This window comes from Chiloscyllium plagiosum, unplaced genomic scaffold (assembly GCF_037043375.1).
Source record: "Chiloscyllium plagiosum isolate Xiang-an unplaced genomic scaffold, Cpla_swu_hap1 HiC_scaffold_1, whole genome shotgun sequence".
Classification (NCBI taxonomy): Eukaryota; Metazoa; Chordata; class Chondrichthyes; order Orectolobiformes; family Hemiscylliidae; genus Chiloscyllium; species Chiloscyllium plagiosum.
Genome location: NW_028270139.1, coordinates 152927280 through 152954429, shown reverse-complemented (window position 1 = coordinate 152954429; position 27150 = coordinate 152927280). Strand labels below are relative to the sequence as shown.

General features: G+C 44.1%; 1 protein-coding gene across 1 annotated transcript in view; it reads right to left on the bottom strand.

Moving 5' to 3' along the window:
- The window catches only part of slc4a11 (solute carrier family 4 member 11), a 177399-nt gene that overhangs the window by 7165 nt on the left and 143084 nt on the right, over window positions 1–27150 (bottom strand). The window contains exons 13-19 of the mRNA XM_043696795.2: window positions 26340–26413; window positions 24787–24994; window positions 17372–17478; window positions 13214–13382; window positions 11507–11680; window positions 5367–5562; window positions 254–423 (exon numbers count right to left, since the gene is read on the bottom strand). Coding sequence (XP_043552730.2) covers window positions 254–423; window positions 5367–5562; window positions 11507–11680; window positions 13214–13382; window positions 17372–17478; window positions 24787–24994; window positions 26340–26413 — 1098 coding nt within the window. The remainder of the gene's footprint in view (window positions 1–253; window positions 424–5366; window positions 5563–11506; window positions 11681–13213; window positions 13383–17371; window positions 17479–24786; window positions 24995–26339; window positions 26414–27150) is intronic.

Here is a 27150-nt window from a genome sequence, read left to right as displayed (position 1 = left end):
TCAGATTGGTTTCTCAGGTCAGCACAACATCGAGATCAAAGGGCCTATACTGCGCTGTAATGTTCTACATTCTAAGATTATCTGGGTCTCTGGATTAATAAAGCAGTGAGGCTGCTCAACCATTGCCTCTGTCAAATGCATTTATCTAAATTATATCAAACCCTTTCAAACATGTGCACAAGAATTAGTTCACAATTCAAGATTAGAGTGCAACATTGGAAGGTCCACCTGAAAATAATAAAAAAGGACAAACCTGATGGGGACCATGGCGAGCATGATTGGGGGGAATACCATCTTCAAGTAGGGAATCGGAGCCATTCCAAAGCCACAGAGAATGGCAATCTCAAGCAGCTGGAGACCAGTGAAGTAATGGATCTTCCTCTGGGGAACTCTCCTGATGTAGTGCGTAGGGGGATAAGACATCTAGAGCATATTTGAAAAAAAAAGACAATTATACAAAACACTGAGTTTCCATTCAGAGTTAAATTACAGGGAGGTTGGGCGGGGGTAGGCTGTGGGAGAACAAGGAGGATGAGAATTGGTTGAGAAGTTTGGTTAAAAAATTCTGGTTCCTTGGAACACAAGGAATGGAAGTCGTTCAGGCCTTCAGGTGATCGATAACATCACTTGCACCTCTTCCACTTTTGATCCATTTCCCTCGACAACCTTAATCAACTAAAACCTATTTCTCTCAGTATGCCATACTCCTAATGATAACAGCATCCACAAGGCTTTTGCAGACAGTGGGGGTTGGAGGTGAGGGTGGGGCACAAGTGATCGAGATTTCTCCTCATGGCAAGATGCTTCCTCAAGGCCCTTGAGAAAGGCAGTAAATGTTGGGCTATCTAGTGACACCCACATGCCTAGCATGAATAAAAAGAAAGTGACAGAAATTTGGGGGAAATCTTTTTGCTCCATTGGTAAATCATTGGAATTATTTATCCCAGAGAATTGGGGATGTTCCATTGTTGAGCATGACAGAAACCAAAAGACATTGGGATACTGAAGGATTCAAGGGATATTGGATGAAGGCTGGAAGTGGAAGCAAGGTCAAGGATCAGCCATAACCTTAGTGAACGACAGACAGATTTGAGGGGTGCATGGCCTACTCCTGCTCCTACACATTAAGTTGAAATACAGACTTCACAAAGCCCAGAAGCAGCTGGTTTACATTGAACATAAAACAGTACAGGCCCTTCGACCCTTGATGTTGTGACCTTTTATCCTACTCTAAGATCAAACTAATCTACCTACCCTTCATTTTACTATCAACCATGTGCCTATCCAAAAGTTGCTTAAAATGTCCCCCCATGCAGCCACCATGCTCTGTGTAAAGAACCCTCTGACATCTCCCTTAAACTTTCCTCCAGTCGCCTTAAAATCATGCCCCCTCATGATAGACATTTTTGCCCTGGGAAAAAGTCTGACTATTCACTATCTATGCCTCTTATTGTCGTGTACACCTTTATCAAGTCACCTCTCACCCTTCGTCACTCCAATGAGAAAAGCCCCAGCTCGCTCAACCTTACCTCATAAGATATGCCCTCCAGTTCAGGCAGCATCCTGGTAAATTTCCTCTGCACCCTCTCTAAAGTTTCCACATCCTTCCTATAATAAGGCAACTGGAACTGAACACAATATTCCAAGTGTGGTCTAGCCAGGGCTCTATAGACCTGCAGCATAACCTCGTGGCCCTTAAACACAATCCCTCTGCTAATGAAAGCCAACACACCATGCGCCATCTTAACAACCCTATCAACTTGGGTGACAACTTTGAGGAATCAGTGGACATGGACCCCAAGATTCATCTGTTCCTCTACACTGCCAAGAATCCTGCCTTTAACCCTGTAATCTGCATTCAAATTTGACCTTCCAAAATGAATCACTTCACACTTTTCCAGGTTGAACTCCATCTGCGTCTTATCAGCCCCCAGCTCTGCATCCTGTCAATGTCCCGTTGCAACCTAGAACAGCCCTCCACACTATCTACAACTCCACCAACCTTCGTGCCATCGGCAAACTTACTAACCCATCCTTCCTCATCCAAGTCATTTATAAAAATCACAAAGAGCAGAGGTCCCAGTACAGATCCCTGTGGAACACCACTTGTCACCAAGCTTCAGGCTGAGTACTTTCTCTCAACTACCACCCTCTGCCTTCTATGGGCCAGCCAATTCTGTATCCAGTCAGACAAATTTCCCTGTATGGGCCTACTGAATGGGCCTACTATAGGGAACCTTATCAAATGCTTTGCTAAAATCCATGTAGACCACATCTACCACTCTACCTTCATCAATATGTTTTGTCACATCCTCAAAGAATTCAATAAGGCTTGGGAGGCATGACCTGCCCCTCACGAAGCCATGCTGACTATCTTGAATCAAACTATGGTTTTCCAACTAATCATAATTCCTGTCTCAGAATCTTCTCCAAAAATTCGCCCACCATAGATGTAAGACTGACTGGTCTGTAATTCCCAGGATTATCGTTATTTCCTTTCTTGAAAAGGGAATAAAATTTGTCACCCTCCAATCATCTGGCACTACCCCAGTTGACAGTGAGGACGTAAAGTCGAGTGTGTGGTGCTGGAGCAGGTCAGGCAGCATCAGAGGAGCAGGAGAATCAATGTTTCAGGCAAAAACACTTCATCAAGAATGGCGCTGAGCCAAGAGGGTGGAGGGATAAATGAGAGGGTGGTGAGACTGAGGTGGGAATGTGGCAGAGAGTGCGATAGGTGGATGGAGGTGGGGGTAATGGTGATAGGTCGGAGAGGAGGGTGGAGCGGATAGGTGGGAAGGAAGATGGACAGGTAGGACAGGTCACGAAGACGGTGCCGAGCTGGGGAAGATTGGAACTGGGATAAGGTGGGGAGAGGGGAAATGAGAATACTGGTGAAATCCACATTGATGCCATGGGGTTGAAGAGTCTTAAGGCAGAATATGAGGCATTCTTCCTCCAGGTGTCAGGTAGTAAGGGAGTGGTGATAAGGGAGGTCCAGAACCTGCATTTCCACGGGGGACTTGAAGTGTTCGGCCACGGGGCAGTGGGGATGGTTAGTTTGGGTGTCCCCGAGATGTTCTCTGAAGCACTCTGTGAGTAGGCGGCCTTCTCCCCAACGTAGATGAGACCGCATTGGGAGCAACAGATACAGTAAGTGACATGTGCGGAAGTGCAGTTGAAGCTTTGATGGATGTGTGAGGACAACGATCATCGCCAAAGGTGCAGCAATCTCTTCCCTCACTACCAGTAGAAACCTTGGATATATCCCATCTGGCCCAGGGGACTTAGCGATCTTCATTGTTTCAAAATTTTCAGCACATCTTCCTTAATATTAACCTGTTTGAGCATATCACAAATGACAAGGTCCCTCTCTGTGGTGAATACTGAAGCAAAGTATTCATTAAGGACCTCCCCTACCTCCTCCGACACCAGGCACAAGTTCACTCCACTATCCCTGATTGGCCCTACCCTCACTCTGGCCATTCTCTTGCTCCTCACATAAGTGTAGAATGCCTTGGGGTTTTCCTTAATCCTACCTTCTGAAGCTCGTTTATGCCCTCTTCTAGTTCTCCTGATTCCATTCTTCAATTCCTTCCTTGCTAACCTTTAACCCTCTAGAACCTTGTCTGATCCTTACCTCCTTGTTTTCAAAAATTCTCAAGGTCAGGTTCGTAGGAGAGTAGTCTGACACAGAACAAACGACCAAGAGGCGAGTCTGCTAGAATATGAGCATTTTATTCCCCGCAGCGTCGCCACAACCAGGTCTCATCTTACAACGGGTCTGGCTTATACTCACTCTACATGTTACCGGAACTGGGAGCCGTCAGTTCTCGTAGAGCGGTTGCCAACAACCCACGCTCGGCGGTTAAACGTAACCCCGGAGCAGACTCCCGGGTCTGGCTTATACTCACTCTACATGTTACCGGAACTGGGAGCCGTCAGTTCTCGTAGAGCGGTTGCCAACAACCCACGCTCGGCGGTTAAACGTAACCCCGGAGCAGACTCACCGAACTGGAGACTTTTCCAGCTGATATACTCTTTTCCAGATATAAACATTCATGTGAACAGCAGAGCAAGGCTAAAAAACACATTCCATTCTGGTTACATACAGATAAGAAGATTCACACGGGGAGGTGTGTAATAAGATTCACACGGGACTAAGCAACACCTCCATTCCGGTTAGATTCACACATGTATTGGGACATAATCACCACATTCCACTGCTTGGCCCAATACATGTGTTACATTATGATTCACACATGTGTTGGGACATAATTTTACACCACACTCCTCAACCTTGAGTAAGCTTCCTTCTTCCTCTTGACCCAAGTTTCCTTCACCCTATCATCCCTTCCTTGTCTCAGTGGGACAAACAAGTGCTCCCTAAACAACCTCCAACGGTCTGTCATGCATTTTCCTGAGAAAATGCGCTCCCAATTTAGGCGCCCCAGTTCCTGCCTAATAGTATTGTAATTCCCCCTCCCCCAATAAATACTTTCCCATATCATTTACTACATTCATGGAGAGGGATAGGAGTAAAGGTCAGGGAATTGTGATCACTATCGTCCAAGTGCTTGAACACTTGTTTGTTTGGTTTGCCCTGCTTGCCCCCACTTCAGCTGCTCTTTAAACTTGCAGCATGAATTCACTGACAGCAGCTTCAAGACAACAGGGGATACGTAGTCACCCTGAATTTTTAACCGCACAGTGTTTCCAGCGAGTGTTTAACATCTCAGCCGGCTCAACAGCCTAGGCAGCAACTGGGGCATGCAGAAAGGAACCACCTCCTGGAGTAGCCAGGATCACTTACCATCGAGAGCATGAGTACTGTTGTTTCAATCACACCATGAAGCTAAGGGTGAACAGTCACTCTACAATCTATATTTCAATCTGAAAGGATTGCTAAACACAGATATAAAAAAGGAAATTATAACAAGGCTCATTACAAAAGATTGACTGTTTCAAAAGAATATACGATAAAAGTCAATGCATGTTTATGGAAGAAAATTTTAATGCCTTGCACAGACTTCCCAAAATTATAAAAGCCGATTCCATAAATCTGACTCGGTTATTTGCAGAGTTTAGAAAGTGTAACTAATTGATTTCCAATCCCTATTTCTCTTACTCTGTTAAAATCAATATCTGCTCTTACATGCTGATGTACCAGTAAGCATGCAGCAGGTTATTGACAGCAATGTTTCCCCCTTCCAGTTAAAACTATTACCTATACCAAAGCTAGCAATTGATCGAGACCCTTTAACAAATAAAGATGCTTTACGGGTACTAAATGGGGATAAAGGTTAGCAGGTCAGGGCAAATTCCTTTCATCTCAAATGTTGCTCTACAGAGGCCATTTGCAACTTTACCTGCTCTTTGAACAGAAGGGCCAAACGCTCGAAAAACTGGCACCCATCGATGGAGGTCACGGAGACGTAGAGGAACAAGCCGTATAGGACTGGTTTTGGAATCCATTGCAGAGGGATGGGCAACATCAGAAGCGAGATCCCCACCAGTATGTGGGCCACAAGAGCAGACACTCGGGTCTCCCTTACACAAATAATCCTGCGAGAGATAAAAGAGGGAACAGGGAGGGAAACCAAAAAAAGAACAGGTTAGGCACTATTGTGGATGCAGACAAGCTTTTTACGCATTGAACATGTTTGGCCTCATTTAAAAAAACTCTTGAAAAAACTCTCCCGTAATTTAGTCATCTGCTTGCCTGCTCTGATTGGACATTCCTTTAGTCAGGGTGTGTAAACAACGTGAATGACTTACTGGGCAAAACTAGCTTTGTTTTTAAAACTCACAACCGACTCTTTCTCATTTATTTTTCTGTGGTATATGGACATTGCTGGCTAATTTGTTACTCATCTCTAATTGCCCTTGAATCAGAGCATCTTGTCTGGCTATTTCAAAGGACTGTTGAGAATCTGTCATATTGCTGTGGGTCGACAGTCACATGTAGACCATATAACACTGACAGATCTGCTTCAGAGGGAAAAAGATGGGATTTTGCAACCATCATTGATAGTTTCACACAAAAAAACATATGAATTGGGGTAGAGGTAGGCCGTTCAGCCACTCAAGCTTGCTCTGCCATTCAAGAAGATCATTGCTGACTTGGTTGTAATCTCAGATCCAACTGTTTCAAACAGTTCTGAAGAAATGTCACTGGACTGGAAACGTTAATTTGGCTTTCTCTCTGCACCTGCTGAGTTTCTTCGGCAGTTTGTGTGTCAAGGAACAGATCTTGTTCTGATTTCGACCTGATCCACCAATAGTGTGACATCATCAACACACGGCCTTTCCAAAACACTGACAGGAGAGGATTTGCTCAGCTCATGCTTGAGGAAGTTATCAAACGTTGTCAGCAGGCCATGCCCGCGTGAGACAGCGAGGATGGGAAGCAACTGAGCCGATCAGAGAATGGATTGTGCGTTGGGGACTGTGGACATTGTTTCCTCTTTCCATTATTTAGTTGGGAGAACAATTTATTTCTCTAATAAGAAATGTTGTGGAACAGGCCTAACACTGTACCTTAGCCACAGCGCATGTTAGCAATAAAGTGTGCTCAAGCGCACTTCTGTAGAAATTATGTCAGGTACTATATTTTATAACAGTGACTGCACATCAGAAAGTAATTCACTCTGAACTGCTTTCAGGCAGTGTGCCACAATCAATGCATATAAAGACTGTTTAATTCAATTTATAATGATATTCCACCAAGAGATTAGTCATACAATCTCCTGTCTCTGAGTTTATCAAGGCCAAAATTTATATCTTTACTGTTCCTGGTTTGCATGAAAACATCACAATTGCTGATGCTAACAAAAGCTGATGTGATCATTTATAAGGCTACGAACATCTCCCTTGGAACATGCATGCCCCTGAAAATGTAAAAATGAGCCTCTGGCCTATTGTGAGGGTAAGGAGGCCATGTGTGCTTGGAAATCTTTGACCTGGAAGACAACAGGACAGCAACGTTTAAAAATGATAGAGAAGTGGTAGGGACTAATCCAGAATTATTTGTGCCTTCCTTCAGATCAGCTGATAAACCTCCTTAAAAAGATTGAAGTGAGGTTTAACCCATTCGAGAATATGGCTTATTGAAGTCTCCTGATCCAAAGCTTTTAGCTGGGACGAGGCAACAGGCAATCATTCAACAACCATCTATATCTTTGTTGCAGATGGAAATTTGAACCAAGTCTCGAACTGACTTTACAGCTCGACATACCCTATCAGGAGGGATGACCCAGAGACCTGACCATTACTGTTCCGCAGAACACTTCTTCCATGACTGTTTATGGATCCTCAATGGCATTCACAGATTTTTTTCATGACTGGTTTATCTAAGGGAACTGGTTTCATTCCTCACACCTCTGAATCACCTCATCTATTCTTTTCCACATTTAACAAAAACAACTTTTCAAGGCAAGTTCCTGCTATCGGTGGAACATACTGACCTTCAAAACCACACATCATACCCTCGAGCCTTACCAAAGCATGTTGCTTTATCGTCACCATCCTAGAGTATACGATCCATAAAGCGTTGGGAAACACCTGACCAGGTCCTAGGGGTTTATCTTCGAGGAGAAAGTGAGGACTGCAGATGCTGGAGATCAGACCTGAAAATGTGTTGCTGGAAAAGTGCAGCAGGTCAGGCAGCATCCAAGGAGCAGGAGATTCGACGTTTCGGGCATGAGCCCTTCTTCAGGAATGAGGAAAGTGTGCCCAGCAGGCTAAGATAAAAGTTAGGGAGGAGGGACTTGGGGGAGGGGAATTGGAAATGCGATAGGTGAAAGGAGGTTAAGGTGAGGATGATAGGCCGGAGTGGGGGTGGGGGCGGAGAGGTCAGGAAGATGATTGCAGGTTAGGAAGGTGGTGCTGAGTTCGTGGGTTGGGACTCCTCATTGGGATGAGCTCAGATTTCTCCAGTATCCTCATTTCCCACTCCTGGCACCTTCCCCTGCAACCGCAAGAAATGCAAAACTTGCGCCCACACCTCCCCCCCTTACTTCCATCCAAGGCCCCAAGGGATCCTTCCATATCCGCCACAAATTCACCTGCACCTCCACACACATCATTTACTGCATCCGCTGCACCCGATGTGGCCTCCTCTATATTGGGGAGACAGGCCGCCTACTTGCGGAAAGTTTCAGAGAACACCTCTGGGACACCCGCACCAACCAACCCAACCACCCCGTAGCCCAACACTTTAACTCCCCCTCCCACTCCACCAAGGACATGCAGGTCCTTGGACTCTTCCATCGCCAGACCATAGCAACACGACGGCTGGAGGAAGAGCGCCTCATCTTCCGCCTAGGAACCCTCCAACCACAAGGGATGAACTCACATTTCTCCAGTGTCCTCATTTCCCCTCCCCCCATCTTGTCTCAGTGCCAACCCTCGAACTCAGCACCACCTTCCTAACCTGCAATCTTCTTCCTGACCTCTCTGCCCCCACCCCACTCCGGCCTATCACCCTCACCTTAACCTCCTTCCGCCTATCACATTCCCAACACCCCTCCCCCCTACCTTTTATCTTAGCCTGCTGGGCACACCTTCCTCATTCCTGAAGAAGGGCTCATGCCCGAAATGTCGAATCTCCTGCTCCTTGGATGCTGCCTGACCTGCTGCGCTTTTCCAGCAACACGTTTTCAGCTAGGGGTTTGTCTACCTTAATGCACTTTAAGAATTCCACCACCTTGTCTTCTGTAATATGAACTCCTTTCAAGACCTCACTGTTTATTTCCCTAAGTTCCCGAGCTTCTGTGTCCTTCTCCACAGTAAATATTGATGCAAAATTTTCATTAAGTATCTCACCCATCGCCTGTAGTTCCACACATAGATGGCCATATTGATGGCACCCTATTCTCTTCCTAGCTACCCTTAATGTACTCAGAATCTTTTTGGATTCTCCAGAACTATTTGCCAAAGCTATATCACATCCCTTTTCGTCCTTTTGATTTCCCTCGAGTATATCCCTACTGCCTTCATTCTAGGGTCACTTAATCCCTGCTGTCTGTACCTAACATATGCATCCTTCTTTCTCTTGACCAGAGGCTCAATTTCTCTAGTCATCCAGCTTTCCCTAACTGACTAGCCTTACCCTTCATACTAACAGGAACATATTGTCTCTGAACTCTCGTTATCTCATTTTTAAAAGCCTCTCAGTTCCCAAGCATCCTGTTAACTTCAAATAGCCTTCCCCAATCAACTTCTGAAAGTTCCTATCTAATACTGTCAGAATTGGCCTTACTCCAATTTAGAACAATAACCTTTTGATCAGTTCTATCTTTTCCATACTATTTTAAAACTAACAGAATTATGATTACTTGTCCCAAAGTGCTCCTCCACTGACACCTCAGTCACTTGTAAAAGAACAAAACAGGAACAGACCCGCCAGCCCTCCAAGCCTGTGCTGACACATTTTGCCCTTCCATACTAAAACGGTCTTCCTTACAGGAGCCGTACCCCTCTATTCCCTTCCTATTCATGTATTTCTCCAGGTGCTTCTTGATGCTGCTATTGTGTCTGCTTCCACCACCACCTCTGGCAGCATGTTCCAGGCACTCACCACCCTTTGCATGAAAAACCTCCCGCACGCATCTCTTTAAACATCCCCCCTTTGCACTTTGAACCTGTGTCCCCTAGTAATCGAACTCTCCACCCTCCCACTTTCTCCCAGACTTCATACTTTCCACCTCAGTGAGCCGAGTTCACTTTTAATCATTATAAACAAAAGACACGGTCAGTGTTGGAAACACCTTTGATGTAATGTCTTTAAATCGGGACCTTGAAACCAGGTTCGGATAATCCAAGTTTGTCTGCATAGTATTCCCACAGATATCGGAGATCACCTTACATATCTGCTTCTCAATTTCTGACTATTGGGGGCCTGTAATACAAGGTGATCATCCCTTTTTTATTTCTCAGTTACACCCATATAATATCACCAGAAGATCTCCCAGGAATATTGACCCTAAGTACAGCCGTTATGTTATGTTATCCCTAACCACTCCCCCTTCCCCTCTGCTATCCTTCCTATAGCATCTACAGCTGGAACATTAAGCTGTCCATCCCTGAGCCACGTTTCTGAAATAGGTTTGATAGCCCAGTCCCATGTTCTCAACAATGCCCTAAATTCATCTAGCTTACCTGTCAGGCCTCGCATTGAAGTAAATGCAGTTTAATTTATCAGTCTTATCAATGCCAAGCTCCTCTGCCTTGACCCATTTAGGCTGCTCCCCCTTATCCACTGTACCAGCCTCGGCCTTTTCTCACTAGCGCTTTGGTTCCTCCCAAGTAGCACAAGCAAATCTCCCCACCATGATATTGGTCCCCTTCCAATTCAAGCACAGCCAAACCTTCTTGTACAGGTTACTTCCACCTCTTAAGAGATCCCAGCTGTACCAGCTCAGCCACACTTACCTCTGCCCTACTCTCACTAGCATGTGGCACTTGAAGCAATCCAGATATTACTAACCTTGAGGATCTACTTTCTAACCTCCTGCCTAGTCTCCTACATTCTCTCTGCAGAATGTCATCCCTTTCCCTACCTATGTCGTTGGAACAAACGTGCACAATGGCCTTCTGCTGGTCACTCTCCCTTTTCAGAGTATTCTGTACCCTCTCCTTGACCTGAGCACCAGGGAGGCCAGCACACCATCCTAACGTCTCACTGATAGCCACAGAAATGTCCTGTGCCCCTGATAAGACGGGCAGTCCCCTATTAAAACTGATTGCTTGGAACCTGACATATCCCTTCTTACTGTGGAGGGAGTTCACAGTACCATAAAGCTGCCTGTCAGTGTTACATTCCCCTGAGAGGCTATTCCCCTTCAGTATCCAAAACAGCATACCTGTTTGAGATGTGGATACCCACAGGAGTCTCCTGCACTAGCTGCCTCCCTCTCCTACCATTCCTGGGTGTAACCTATCTACCTGATGTATCTGCCGTTTTTCTAGCTTCCTGAAATTGCCATCCTTCACACCCCCTTGCACTTGTAATCTCCTCATTGCCTCTAACTGGCACTCCAAATGATCCAAGCGACCCGATATGCTTGGTTGCAAATCCTGCTTCCTGAAGAGAGTTTCCAGAAACATTCAAATTCTTTCTGATCTCCCACATCCGACAGGAAGAGTACATCACCTTACTAAAAGCCATTTCTGCCCCTTTAACAATCTCCAGATCCAGAATGGTCTAAAAACAAATAGAACACACTTCACTTAATTCTTCAGGCTCTCCTCATAACCGATGTTTCTCATTCTTAGAAATGTTCTGGTAAATTTGTGCACCATCCTCAATGTATTTGCATCTTTCCTATTTTGTAGGGTTCAGAGACAGTACCAAATATGTCAGCTAAGTTCCAACAACTGCCTTGTACACTTTTAACTTGCCCACTTTTATTTTATTAAGTTTACAAAATTGGCTCAAAAGATATAACACACCATAGACACACATTAAATAATGATAAGAGGAGGTCAAAGATCTCTGTTAACTTACACCTCATGCAAATGCCCGTTGTCCACCCTCTGCTCTACGTAGGCCAGTGCACGGACATGCAATGGAGAATGGGGGAAGGCAGAGTGTACCCATGGCAACCCAAAAATAGATAAGGGAATGTTAATTATGCCCACAAGAAAGATATCCCAGTGATAACCTGTGCCTTTTACTAGCCTGAAAAGAGAAAAGTTGAAGAAAGTAAGTTAGCAGTCAGTGACATAACACATACACACAACAAAAAGAGGATATCAGTGAGGGAAGGCAACTCTCCAAGCCTCATGACATCAAATATTTATAGAACACTTAATATATTAAAATATCTGTAAGCATGCCACAGTTAACCAAAACCACAATGCAAAGAGACAGAGATAAGATGACAAAGGTTCGGGGAGTGAACTACAGAATTTAGGCGACTGGTAGGTAATTTCAATCGCCAATGGCCAAGTGCTTAAAGTCAAGGAAATTTAAAAGGAGTGCAGAATTATAGGAGTGTAGGCTTCTCCCAAGATTGTAGGGTTGGCGCAGATTATAGAGGTTGGAGGAACAAAGCCATGGAAGTATATGGAGGAGAAACTGCAGAACTTGGAGGCAACTGAGGGATCTAGGGGCCCTAGTACATGAGTCCCAAGAAGTTAATGTGCACATGTAGCAAGTTATAAGGCAGGTTGTCATTCAGTGCAAGGTACATGGGACCTTTCCTTAGTTATACAGGGCATGGAAAAACCACTTTTCATGGACAGTTTGACATTATTTACGAACATAATTTCTATTACAAGCAGAAGAATAGATTCACTCGACTGAATCCTGGGATGAGATGCTTGTTGTGTCTTTACCTCAGATGGCTGTGGAGACTAAGTGCTTAAAAATATTAAAGGAAGAGAAAGATAAATGTTTAGACACTAAATGCATCAAGGGGTATCAAGAGAAAGTGGAATATGGTATTGAGATAGAGGATCATCTATGATCATGTTGAATGCTGAAGCAATTTATTATAAATCCCTTCAGCATCTCTTCGCAGCCTGAACATTGTTCCTGGAATTGGGCGTTTGAAAAATAGGCACAATGTTCTGTTTGCAGCCTCACTGACAATTTGGACAGTGCATTAGATTAGATTACCTACAGTGTGGAAATAGGTCCTTCGGTTCAACAAGTCCACACCGACCCTCCGAAGAGCAACCCACCCAGACCCATTCCCCTACATTTACCCCTGACTAATGCACCTAACACTGCGGGCAACTTAGCATGGCTAATTCACCTGACCGGCACATCTTTGGACTGAGGGAGGAAACCGGAGCATCCGGAGGAAACCCAAACAGACATTGGGAGAACGTGCAAACTCCACACGGACAGTTGCCAAGGTGGGAATTGAACCCGGGTCCCTGGCACTGTGAGGCAGCAGTGCTAACCACTGAGCCACCGTGAAGGGTAATGTTTAAGGTAAGCCAAAAAGTATAAACACTGCAATTGAGGAAATGAGCTCAGAGCGATGCACAGGTAACTTTCAAGAAGGATTATGAAAGCAGATGTAGCAAGGTGAAGATAGTGCCTCTCTGAGCACAACGGGTCCGAGTCTTCCAGCACTGATGGACGGAGATGGAGACTGAGCAGAGTCGAGAGAATGAAAAGCGTGAGCTAGGAAACAAGGCTGGAGGAGATTGGACTGAGTGCATAAGACTAGTTGAAAAATAAACTTTGTTAACACCTTACCTGTTTTGAGGGGCGTTTGTTAATGACATCACAATGTTCTGTTCCAAATAGAAAAGCATTGAGAGAAGGAAGCCCAAACCCATCCCACCAAATATTGCTCCAATAGAGAGGAGGTGAAATGGGGCCAGGTTGAATAAACCACTATTGGGATTATAACTAAATGAAGCAACTGGAAAATAGAAATAAAAGTAAATGTTAGAAATGGTCAGCATTAACACAATCACATGAATAATAACAAAAACTCTATGTACAGCTATTGAAACAATAACCCAAATTGTTGCATTCCCAATGTTTAAAACACCCGGTGAGCTGTACATAATGTACTATATTTAAGAGAATTTGCAGCTAAAATTCTTTGAACAAATATTTTAAGGCATTGAAGAGCCTTTAGTTGTGCACATCAACCCTGCTGAATCCTCCTTCCTGTTGGGTGCAATCGTAAGGCCATCAACCAGTCCATGGAAGTTTAGGGTTTTCATCTTGCACTCACCAGGACCAAACTGCAGGAAACAGACTTTATAAATTGGCATTTACATCTTGAGAGGAGCATGGGTATTGGCGGATATCATTGGCATGATAGCTGTTAACTGTCAATCTTATTTCTCAGACCATGCAGGCAGACTCTCAATGGTTAGGGTGCTGCCATAGGAATGCAGCAGAGATTGACGGTGAAAAGAGAAAGAAAGAGAGAAGAGAGAGAGAGAGATGCACTCTCGGACCCCTTTTCATTTTAACAATAAAAAGATGCAATTATGTACAAATTCCTTTTGCTGGAATAAAACAAGGTCTTGTGCACTAATATGTAGCTTCTAATGTGTGCAAAAGTATTACACTAAGAGCCTGGCTGATGATTTTAAGCTGGTTTCCAGTCTAACTCTTAGAACAGTCTAGAGTATTCAATAAATGATTCCTACTAGCGGAGTCTTTGCTGAGGCTCACGGGAATGGGTAGATTGAGCATGGTCAGTGCCATGTGCTGTTTGATGTTTTTCCTACTACACAAGACAGGAATGTGATCGGAGTTTCAGGCCAGTGCAATATCCAGTATGAGGCAAACTATACCAACCAACACGTTCCATTGACCGTTCACAGTGGGCAGCATGCTAAATTAGGCTCAACCAACCCACAACTGAGAGTCTCAGCAAAGTATGGCCACAATGAGATGTGCTTCTGCTTTTGGAAATCATTTCTTAATTCAGATTGTGCTAAGAGTTACACCAGCAACCAGTGTAACATCATCAGTCAGGCCCACAGTGTGATACATTTTCATATAATCGAAGCTGCATATGTTCATGCACGGGACCCGGTTTTACATTTATAAAGAGAAATTTGCAGATGTTGTGCCTTTTCCATAGAGGAAATAAAGGGGTCATCCACCTCGGAATTCCCCTGGCAACACACTGACCAATCAGAATCCATCTGCCTGGCCTGAGAATTAAGATTGACAGTTAACTGTTCTTGCTGCATCTCCAGGTCAATAACAGTCCAACCTATCAGCATCCTCTTCTGATGCTGTTTAAATCGGGTACCACTTCTGTCAATGCATCCCAGTGTCAATGAGCATATGAGCATAAGATGAAAAGCTTTAGCTTCTTGACTCCTTTCCACAATGTTTAAGAGTTTAATACCAAGCAATTATACAAATTAATCACATGGTCAGTGTTAGAAGAACAGAAAACTCTTAAAAGGCTGGAAGAGACAAGTCTGTCCTGCTGTACTACCAGTTTTAATCTGAAGTTTTACTCTTGAAGATACAACTTGCATTTATATGTTGTTTTTAACATTCTAAAATGTCCCAAGATACTGCACAGAAAAATTTGACAAATCCACTCAAGAAAAGCCTTAGGCCGTGGGGTCATTCTTAAAGCAGCATCTTCTATTGATGCATTTGGCGGCATATTCTTGGCAATGGAGTCGAGAACCAACAAATGTCAAGTTCTTTTGTCCTTCTAACACGATCAAAGAGCCCTAGTTATCGGTGTTGGAAGTCTTCTGATCCCAGCCAGGATAACCTATACTCTTGTTCAGGATTTCCCATGACCTAAATTCACTACCACAAGGCCACAGATGACGAGAAAAATCCCAACCATTGGCTGGTTACTTATCAATGTCCTGAGAGCAGGACAATGATGACAACATTAGCCCTGCAAAGCCACTGGAATCTGGATGCACTTATCAAATTTATAGCAATGCACATAAATGGTGGAGAATGAAGCAGAGACACTTGGAGAAGCAAGTCCAGAGCTGAGGCAGGTAAGAGGGATCGTCACGAGTGAACCAAAGATGCAGTGAAGGTTAGAAATGAATACCAAGTGTTGAAGGGCTGGACAAGATGACAGAGAGCTCTCTTGTCGTACCCTTGGAAGCAGGGTGAGGTTAGAAGTGCAAACAAACCACTATAGAAAATAGCAATCTACGATGTAGAAATTAAGGGGGTCTGATATTGCTTGGGCAACTGGCACAACAATATTTGAGGAGTACAGTCTTTTCCCGATACATTCCATAGACTACTTCTGGGGATAATCATTGACAAATCTTCATGTGTGCAAATGGTCTTGTTCACATACTTCTTCAGTCAGAAATCCTGACTCAGTATAAACACACACTTCAAAATCCAAAGGTTCTGGGGTCAAACTTCACACCGAGGTGATCTGGGTAACATCCCCAAGTTCCAAACTGAGGGAATGATTTGCTTGCCCACCCCCAACAGCATCCTTTTAACTTCTGTAATGGATGTTATTTTTAGCTTGCTTATTCTGTACTTCTGAAATTCTGCTTTTGCAAGTGCTAGCAATGGTCATGGTGATTGTGATAAATTCCCAATGATCATGCACTGAGCAAGTGACCATTGACAATTGTCCACTACAAAATAAATCCATGATTAATCAGCATCCATGTCAATCAGTTGATGCTGGGCTTCAACTAATCCTCTTTTCCCGTGACATGGAGGTGTCTGTGTTGGACTGGGGTGGACAAAGTTAAAAATCAGATTAGAGTGGTGCTGGAAAAGCACAGCAGGTCAGGCAGCATCCGAGGAGCAGGAAAATCGATGTTTCGGGCAAAAGCCCTTCATCAGGCCTTATTTTTACCAAAGTTAAAAATCACACAACACCAGGTTATAATCCAACAGATCCAAATAAACCTGTTAGACTATAATCTCGTGTTGCTTAATTTGTAACTCTTTTCCTGTAATATTTCTGTCACGCAGAAAATACAGAAGCTTGAACACATACCAGCAGGTTCAGGAACAGCTTCTTCCCTGCGTTAAGATTGAAGAATGGACTCTCTAACTTCAAATAATGTTGATTTTGATTTGTGAACCTTCTGTGCAGTGTAACCTGTATCTCTTGTTCTAACTAAGCACCCTATCATCTGTATGTCCTTGTTTGCTATGATCTGCCTGTACTGCTCACAAAACAAAAAAAAACTTTCCACTGTACTTAGGTACACATGACTACAATAAATCAAATCTAAAGAGAGACTCCCCCAGCTACTGCACACTTTCCTGACTTGTTTCTCCTTCAATAGCACTCAGCTCCTATTCGGACTTTAATCAAAAGCAAGTAGGTTAAGCAATGAGGTGGAGTGACCTGAAGGAATTGGAGTCCAATGAAAATCTTGAAATTCTTCCAAAAGTCATTTCTTTTTGCCTGTTGAATTCAGTCTCCCATTTCCACCCCTTATGCTCGATTGTGCTATGTTCGGTTCTCCAGTCAAAATTCCATATTCATGGTACTATCCCTTTTAATTTCAAACAAACTCTGCCTATCTCTTTCATTGCTAGAGATAGCTCAAGACATCACTTTATCCTCTGTGCCATTGGTTTCTCCCACGTCCCATGCATCATTCTGCCTCTACCACTTGTCCTCCCCCCTCCAGTTCAATGGAGGTATTCAACAATCTTACTGAAGACATAAATCTTTATACCTTGACAATAAATGTACACTAATAACTTCTGAAGATTAGCCAAATGCAACTATGTGGCAAATTACTTCAAGAAAAGGATCAAGTGAGCACACGAGAATGACAGCAAGTGTGAGAGTGAGAAAGCAGGCCAAAGAGTGGGATGATATGATCCAACAGAATGGAGTCAAACAGAACAATCTCAGAACAAAACTAAAAATAATACAGGTTTCATGAGGTAAATGAATGAACGTACCCTTTATATCTCTAAAAAGGTATGATCCCAAAAATGAAAACACCACCACAGATATTGGCAAGGCACAATCAGACAGGGTTTCTCGGACCCTGGCATGTAGAAAAGGGCTGTAAAAAGAATAACATTTTGAAAAGTACACCCAAGTGAAATAAAGTTGGATGGAAAAAATTACAAATCAGCCAATATTGTTTGCTGGCTAGACTAGACTCAACAGAATCAGCTGAAACATTAGACAGTGACATTAAAACTGGCAGAGTGGTTCAATAGTACACTAAATATTTATTTAAAGTCTCATCTCTCTTAAGGTTAGTTGCTAGCACATTTCCAATAATTATATTGATTTCTTACAATAAAAAACCATTTAGGACTATATTTCAGGGAGTCACTGCAGACACAATATGCGTAACCAGCTTGAGAGGAACAAGTGACTGGACTGATGGTGACTGTAAACTAGCTGGTTAAGACTAATTGCTAGGATTAGACAAAAACTCTATCATCATTGTTGAGTTTTGAAGGCAAGTCAAATGGATGCACGAGAAATTACTGATGGTAAAATATCAAGCATTCCCAGTTAACAACACAACTGAATGTCAAAGTGTCTCCCAGGTCAGCTGTATTCAAATGAAAATATATGCCTTATAATCAGTTCTTGCCTACACAGCAGAGAAATGCTTCACAAGTTACTGAATGAATGGGCAAGAATATAAAGCTGCAGGATTTGCATAGAGAGTTAATGGGTAAGAAGTTAGACTTGAGTAATTATAGAACATAGAACAGAACAGCACAGGTATGAGACCTTTGGGGGTCAAATTAAACTAATCCCTTCAGCCAGCCCTTGGTCCATAAGCCTTCATTCCTTGAATTTTATATGTTTATCTAAAATCCCTTCAAACGCTCCATCTGCCTCCACCCTTGGCAGCATGTTCCAGACTCCTACTGATCGGTGTAAAAATCTTGCCCCGTCTCCTTTGAACTTGCCCTCTCTCATCTTAAATGTATTAGACATTTCAACTCCTGGGAAAAGATTCTGTCAACCATATCTATGCATCTCATAATTTTATAGACTTCTATCAAGTTTCCCCTCAGCCTCCACCTCACTCAAGAAAACCACTATAATTATGGTACATAAGGACTAAAATCCAAGACAGGCAATCTAGTGGATCACAGAATCTTACCCAGAACAGAGACAGCAAAGCTTTTCAGCTCATCACACTTATGCTAATTCTGTGCTGGAGCCACCCAACTAATCTCACACTCATATTTTCCTCACATTCCAGCATAAGAATAGTCCCTTCAAGTGTTTAAAGAATTAGCTTTAGAACATAATTCAATCTGCTTCTACCATCCTTTCAGGCAGCACATTCCAGATCTTAATGCACAAGACAAATGTCTCGTGTCACCTCTGGGCTCTTTTGCCAATCACCTTAAACTTTGTGATCTCTGGTTGCTGAACCTCCCTACTTCCTCATTTCCAACCAGCTGCTCCAAGTCTTCAGAACCAAAGTCAGTCATTCCTCATACCAATTTATTAATTCCTTCTGCATCTTCTCAGAAATATTGACAAGATTCCTAAAGTGTAGTGTCCAGTTCTGATAATACGCTAGTTGAGTTTTACAAACCTGTTTTTAAAAAAGTGTAGCATAGCTTACATAACAACATGGGCAGGCCATTCAGCCCCTTCAGCATTTGATAGGATCATGGCTGAGCCTCAACTCTTGCTTTCCTACCATTCTCCACAACCCTTAAATGCAAATATCTCCTACTTCCTCCCTAAATTTACTCAATGCCCCTGCATCCACCTCAATATGAAACAAGTTAAAAACCATGACCTCGCCGGTGATTACTTCCAGTGCCATGTGCTAGTGAGGGTAAGAACAGGAGCATATGGCATATGAATGCATGGCTAAAGAATTGGTGCAGGAGGCAGGGATTCAGATTTTGAGACATTGGGATCTTTTCTGGGGCAGAGCTGACCTGTTCAAGAGAGAGAAGTTGCACTTGAACTGGAGGGGGACCAATATCTTGGTGGCCAGGTTTGTTAGGAGCTACCAGGGAGGGTTTAAACTAGATTGGCAGGCGGATGGAATCCTCAAAAGCAGGGAGGCAGGAAGGAGATACAGTAATCAGAAATAATAAGTTGAAGAGACAGGTCAGACTGGAACACAACAGGGAACAAGGAATGCCCATTGAATTAGATGCAATTTAACACAATGCAGGAAGCTAACAGGTAAGACGGATGAACTCAGGGCGTGGATAGGGATGTGGGACTGGGATATTATAGCCATTATAGAAACATGGCTAAGGGAGGGACAGGACTGCCAGCTTAATGTGCCAGAGTATAATGTTTTAGGTGGGACAGAGGTGGTGGAATAAGGGGAGGGGGAGTTGCACTTTAATAAAGGGGAGCATCACAGCAGTAATCAGAGATGAAATAACTGAAGAATCATCCAGCGAGGCTTTGTGGGTGGAGCTAAGAAATAAGAAGGGGATGGTGATGTCTTTGGAGTTGTACTATCGGCCCCAAACAATCAACAGGAATTACAGGAACAAATATGCAGGGAGACTGGGAAACTTGCAGGAACAATAGGGCTGTCCTAGTAGGGGATTTTAATTTTCCTAACATAAACTAGGACTGCCAGAGTATTAAGGGCTTAACAAATTCCACACCAGCTAAGTGTGTTCAGGAAAGTTTCCTCAATCAGTATATAGAGGGTCCAATTCCACAAGGTGCAAAACTCAATCTACTCTTGGAAATAGGGCAGGACAGGGGATGGAGGCAACAATGTGGGAGTACTTTGGGACTGGTGACCATAATATTACTAATTTTAAAATAGTTATGGAGAGGGACAAAACTGTCCACAGGTTCAAGTTCTAAATTGGGGCAAGGCGAATTTTGATGGAATTAGACAGGAGCTTGCAGGGGGTGGTTGGAGTGGTTGTTTGCAGGCAAAAGGACTTCACCACCCTCACCATCAAACCTGCAGACAGGCGGGTGCAGTGATAGTTTGGCGCACTTACCTCTAAGACACCTCCTCCTACTGCCCCCTTGACCACGCCCTCACCTCTCGTCACCAAACCATCAATGCATGTTGTTTGGGATGGTGAGAGGGGAAAATAAGGAAACTGGTGAAATCCACACTGACCCAATGTGGTTGCAGGATCCCAAAGCAGAGGATAAGGTGTTCTTCCTCCAGGCGTCGGGTGGTTAGGGTTTGGTGATGGAAGAGGTCACGACCTGCAAGTTCTTGGTGGAGTGGGAGGGCCAGTTGAAGTGTTCAATCCTGGGGTGGTGGGGTTAGTTGGTGCAGGTTCAGAGATGTTCTCTGAATCAATCTGCAAGGTGGCATCCGATGAAGAAGACTGGGCGCAATGGAGGTGAGGAGAGTGGTGTGGGCGCAGGTTTTGCACTTCCTGTGGCAGCAGGGGAAGGTTCTGGGAGTGGAGTGGGCTGTGGGCTGTGGGGGAAGGGGAATGCTTGGATCTGACAAGGGAGTCATGGAGGGAATGGTCTCTCCAAAATGCTGAAAGAGGTGGTGTCTACCTGTAGGTGACGGAAGATGATGTGGTGTATGTGGAGGTTGGTGAGGTGTAAGGTAAGGACTGGGGGGTGTTTGGTCCTTGTTGCATTGGGAGGGGTGGGGTTCAAGCGTAGAGGTGCGGGAAGTGGAGGAGATGCATTGATGGTTTGGTGATGAGAGGTGAGGGCGTGGTCAAGGGGGCAGTAGGAAGAGGCGTCTTAGAGGTAAGTGCGCCAAACTATCACTGCATCCGCCTGTCTGCAGGTTTGATGGTGAGGTTGGGGTTGGAACTGAGGGAGTGGAGGGCAGCAGGTTGGAGTGGGTGAGAGGGGTGGACAGGTTGAGGCGGTCTATCTCACAGCGACAGTTAGAAATGAAGAGGTCAAGGCTGGGTAACAGGCCAGCACAGGGTGTCCACGTGGATGGGGTGTGTTGGAGGCAAGAGAAGGGGTCTTCAGTGAGTGGACAGGAGTCTTGATTTAAAAAAAAGTGCGCCCAGAGGCGGCGGAAGCAATGTTCGCTGTCGCAATGCATGTCAAACTCATTAGTCTGGAAGCATAAAGGGATGAAGGGGAGATCTTTGCTGAGGACTAAATTTTCAGTCCACCTTTGGTATCTTATAAACCTCAATTAGATCTCCTCTCATTCTTCTACACTCCAGAGAGTATAGGCCTAAACTGCTTAAATCTCTCTCAAGACAAACCCTTCCTCTCTGGAATCTGTCCAGTGAACTTCTTCTGAACGGCCTCCAATGCAACTGCATGGACTCCCTAGCAACAGAACAGGAGTTCAAGGAGGCATGGTTGCCTTTATCAGGTAGTGCACAGATTATAAAAATTAGTAAGTGACATTGCAGCTGCATCGAACTTTAGTGAGGCCACATTTGGAATATCATGTACAGTTCTAGTTGCCACACCACCAGAAGGATGTGGAGGCTTTGGAGAGGGTACAGAAATGGTTTATCAGGAGGTTGTCTGGTTTGGAGGGTAATAGCTATCAGGAGAGATTGGACAAACTTGGTTTTCATTTCAATATCAAGTGATGTGAGGCAACCTGATAGAAAGAGACAAAATTACAAGAGGCATGGATAGAATGTCTAATCAGAGCCTTTTTCCCCCAGGGTAATAACATGAAATACTAGGGGAAATAGGTTTAAGGTAAAAAGGGGAAAATTTTAAAGGAGATGTGAGAGACAGATTTTGTTGCACAACTGCTTGGATTGCACTGCCAGAGGTGGTGGTGGAGGCAGGTACAATAGTATTGTTTAAGAGGCATTCTGACATATATGGAAGCAGGCAGGGAACACAGGGATATGGACCATGTAGAGACTAATGGTTTTTAAGTTTAGAAAAGACGTCATGTGCAAGCTTGACGGGCTGAAGGGCCTGCTCCTGTGCTGTACCGGTCTTTTGTACATCCATCCCACACTCGACCCCATCCCCAATCACATACTTGCAACCTCCCCCATCCCATACTCACGCCCCGCCCCAACTTGCCCCTTGTCCTGCCACACCCTCCCAAATGCCTCCTCACCATCTCACGTGCCCTCATCCTCCCCACTCAGACTCACCCCAAACCCCCTCCTCCCACAATCATGTCCCTCCCACCTCCTACATTCCCATCGCAATCCTACACTCGCCTCCTTCCAATTCATCCACCTTCCCCAACTTTGTTCCCTCCCACCCCCTTCTCCTTACCCCTCCCCACTTGCTCCTTCTCTCCCAAACTTTCCCCTTCCAATTCACCCCATCCCCATATTCACACCCATTTGACACCCACCCCCTATACTCTCCCACTCTCTGCTCCACTCCCATATTTGCCTCCTCCCTCCCTCCACTTCCCTCACAAAGGGACAGAAGGGAGTAGCAGGTGATAATGAGACACTTAAGGTTGGTAGAGCTGGTGAAAACTCATGAGTGGGGCATGAATCATATATTTCCTATGTATTACCATGTGTTAATTGAGGAGTTTTATGAAACAGTTTCTCAAGTTATCCAGGGAGCTCAGATGACTCGTGTAGAACTAAGAACATTACAGCACAGGAACAGGCCCTTCGGCCCTCCAAGCCTGCGGCAATCCAGATCTTCTATCTGAACCTGTCGCCTGTTTTCTAAGGATCCGTATCACTCTGCTCCCTGCCCATTCATGTATCTGTCTAGATACACCTTAAATGACGCTATCATGCCAGTCTCTACCACCTCCACTGGCAACACGTTCCAGGCACCCACCATGTTTTGCATAAAGAACTTTCCACACATATCTCCTTTAAACTTTTCCGCTCTCACTTTGAACTCATGACCCCTAGTAATAGAGTCTCCCTCTCGGAGGAAAAAGCTTCTTGATACCCACTCTGTCTACACCTCTCATGATTTTGTAGACCTCAATCAGTTCCTCCTCAACCTCCATCTTTCTAAAGAAAATAATCCTAATCTACTCAACGTCTCATCAGAAGTAGCACCCTCTATACCAGGCAACATCCTGGTGAACCTCTGCACCTTCACCAATGTGGCGACCAGACTGTATGCAGTATTCCAAATGTGGCCAAACCGAAGTCTTATGCAACTATAACATGACCTGCCAACTCTTGTACCCTGTCCGATGAAGGAAAGCATGCCGTATACCTTTTTGACCACTCTATTGACCGGTGTTGCCACCTTCAGGGTACAATGGACCTGATCTCTCTGTACATCAATTTTCCCCAGGCCTTTTCCCATTTACCGTATAGTTCACTCTTGAATTGGATCTTCCAAAATCCATCACCTCGTATTTGCCCAGATCGAACTCCATCAGTCATTTCTCTGCCCAACTCTCCAATTTATCTATATTTTGCTGAATTTTCTGACAGTCCCCTTCACTATCTGCTACTCCACCAATCTTAGTGTCATCTGCAAACTTGCTAATCAGACCACCTATTCCTTCCTCCAGATCATTTATGTATATCACAAACAACAGGATCCCAGCATGGATCCCTGTGGCACACCACTGGTCACGGTTCTCCATTTTGAGAAACTCCCTTCCACGACTACACTCTGTCTCCTGTAGCCCAGCCGATTCTCTATCCACCTAGCTAGTACATCCTGGACCCCATGTGACTTCACTTTCTCCATCAGCCTACCATGGGGAACCTTATCAAACACCTTACTGAAGTCCATGTATAGGATCTCTACAACCCTTCCCTCATCAGTCAACTTTGTCACTTAGATTAGATTTCCTACAGTGTGGAAACAGGCCCTTTGGCCCAACCAGTCCACACCCCCTCCGAAGAGTAACCCACCCAGACCCATTTCCCTCTGACTAATGCACCTTGCACTATGGACAATTTAGCATTGCTAATTCACCTGACCTGCACATCTTTGGACAGTGGGAGGAAACCGGAGCACTTCCTCAAAGAATTCAATTAAGTTGATAAGACATGACCTTGCCTGCACAAAACCATGTTGCCTATCAATGATAAGCCCATTTACTTCCAAATGGGAATAGATTCTATCCCTCAGTATCTTCTCCAGCAGCTTCCCTACCACTGACTTCAGGCTACCGGTCTATAATTACCTGGATTACCTTCTGTTACCCTTCTGAAATACAGGGAGAATATTAGTGTACCTGTCCAGAGCAGCTTATTCTTCACTTAGATCACAGACATTTTTGTGGGATCACTTAACCTGCCTACATCGAAAGTACCTTTAAAATGAGATATAAAAGGACCTTCCCTCTCTTAAAAGAAAAGGCATCACTACTTGTCTTTTTAAAGTACGAGGCTTTTGCTGCCCGCTGTAGCCAAGGTGATGGATGGATTGACTCAGTCAGGAGAGGGGTCTAGCTGGGTTGAGGGTGCACAAGCTGAGCAACACCTTTATGGAGACCATCTCATCTGCTGTTCAAGGGCTTAGCGGGAAATACCTCTTCTTGAACTGAAACAAGGTATATCCCAGCCAGAGTGTACCGAGCATCAAGATCAGACTGAGCACTGCAGTGTCTCGCCCACACGTCTCTGCACCAGGAAACGTGCTATTGATCGCAGGAGTGGTGTTAGACATAGAGCTGAGATCCTGGCTCCATCCAAAGTGGTTTGAATGCCTTTCCGGACAGAAGTAATAACTCTGAAAAACTAAGAGCAAAAGGGAGAAAATGGGTAAGTAGCCAGCATTGCGATTCCAGCTTCCAAAGGGCTCAATACATTATTTTACAATAGCCTCTATTTATATAGTGCCTTTAATCTAGCAGAATGTCCCAAGGTACTTTACAGCATCATTATAACTTTGCAAGGTGAGATCTGGGGCAGATGGTAAAGCATTTAGCCAAAGCAGTAGACTTTAAGGGATTCCTTAAGTCCGTCCCTAATGACACTATAGGTCAACCCATTGCAGTGGTTCAAGAAGGTAGCTACCTATCATCTTCTCAAAACAACTAGGGACAGAAAATAAATGCCGGCTAGCTAGCAACACCCACATCTCACAAAAGAATTTAGAAAAAAATCTTCAAAAGGGTAAGAGATATGCATAGAGTCAAAGACTTTGAGGGAGGAAAATCCAAAGATTAGGCTCCAGGCAGCTGAAGTGGAGTGAACAGAATTAAAGAAGATTTTTAAAAAATTATTTGTGCAAGGGAGTATCTGGCTGGCTTAGCTGCTGCCATCTATGTATGTGGTTAGGGAGGAAGTTCCAGGATTTTGACCCAGTGACCGTGAAGGAACAGCGATACATTTCCAATTCAGGATGGTGTGTGGATTGGAGGGGAGCTTGGCGGCATTCCATGCACCTACTGCCCTCTGACCCCCTAAGATGGATGCGGTGCTGGAAGGAGCTGTTGAAGGAGTACAGATATCAGTGTGCTGTGAGACTGCAGGAGACTAGAGACAGAAAAGGCCAAGGCCATGGATGAAGATTTTTTAAAAGTCAAGGCAAAATATAGATTAGCAAGCATGGGGTGAATAGGAATTGGCATCACTGACCGAGTCAGCATTTGTGCTGGGACTGAGTGGCTTCTTCGACCATTGCAAAGGACAGTTCAGAGCTAACCACATGGAGTCACAGGTATACCAAAATGGACAAGGTTGACAGTTCCCTCCCTAAAGGATGTAGTTGGGTTTTTTTTTTTACAATGACTGACGATGATTAGTTACACAGACACATTAGGCTAGGTCCACCTGGAAAGGTTGGTAAAATTCAATTTAATTGCAGAAATAAATTTGATCAGTATTTTTAGAGTGGCAGTTGACAAAGACTTTGGTTATGAAGAGTAGATTGGGATCATTCTGAGAGCTAGAGCAAAGTTCTGATAGTGGCAGGGTTGGCCATTTGTGTGCTGTTAGATATGGAAGTGAAACAGGATTGTTCCTTTTTGAGTTTGGTGGTTGAAAACTGGAAAGTGGCAGGTGAAGGACAAAAGAAAACAGAATGAAATGGAGGCAGGAAAAAAAAGATACAACTCCAATTTCATTCTTACAGACTTACTTTTGGCCAGTCCTTTACATGCATCCACCACAAAAGCAATAGATATGAAAACTGCCAGGATCTCATCAGTTGACCTGTGAAAGACATGGAGAAATTAGATCACTGTTAGCTGAAAAACATTTAAAAAAAAAACATGTGGATGCTCACATTTCTGGCAATGTACAATTCGTTTGAGAGATCAAGGCAGAGAAGGTTCACAGAGACTATTGACAGAACCCATTTCATGTGAGCAAATACCCCATGTTGTTTAAATATGAGCAGGATTGCAGAAGAATCAAGTATAAAGTTTGCAGATGACGCAAAACTTGGAAGTAGTCAGCAGAACAATGGCAGACTTTAACTGAACAGATCGGTAAAATGGCAAGATACACCGACACTTTACTGGGAATGGATTCATTTTAGAAGGGGAAATAGAAAGGGACGAGGTAACTAAAATGGTATAATTTTTAAAAGATGTAGGAGCAAAAGGCTGGCACAGTAAGTAACTTGAGATGACCATTAAACACTATGATAAAGATGTTTATTTGGAAGCAATAGCTTTTGGTACCCTGCTCCTTCACCAGGTGGTTACAGAGGTTAAGATCATGCTCACAGAATTTATAGTCAAAGGAGTCCAGTGTTATGGAGATATGATACAGAAAACAATCTTAGATTAAAACTTCCATCTTTTATAATGGGATAAGCTGGTTTCTGTTCTTAGATATGTCAATACCAGGACTTGTTTTAAATTACATTCTCAAGACAGCTCAGCTTTTTAACCAATAGGTGTGAAGTCTGTCTGTGTCCCAGTGCTATGCCAGACTGACAAACC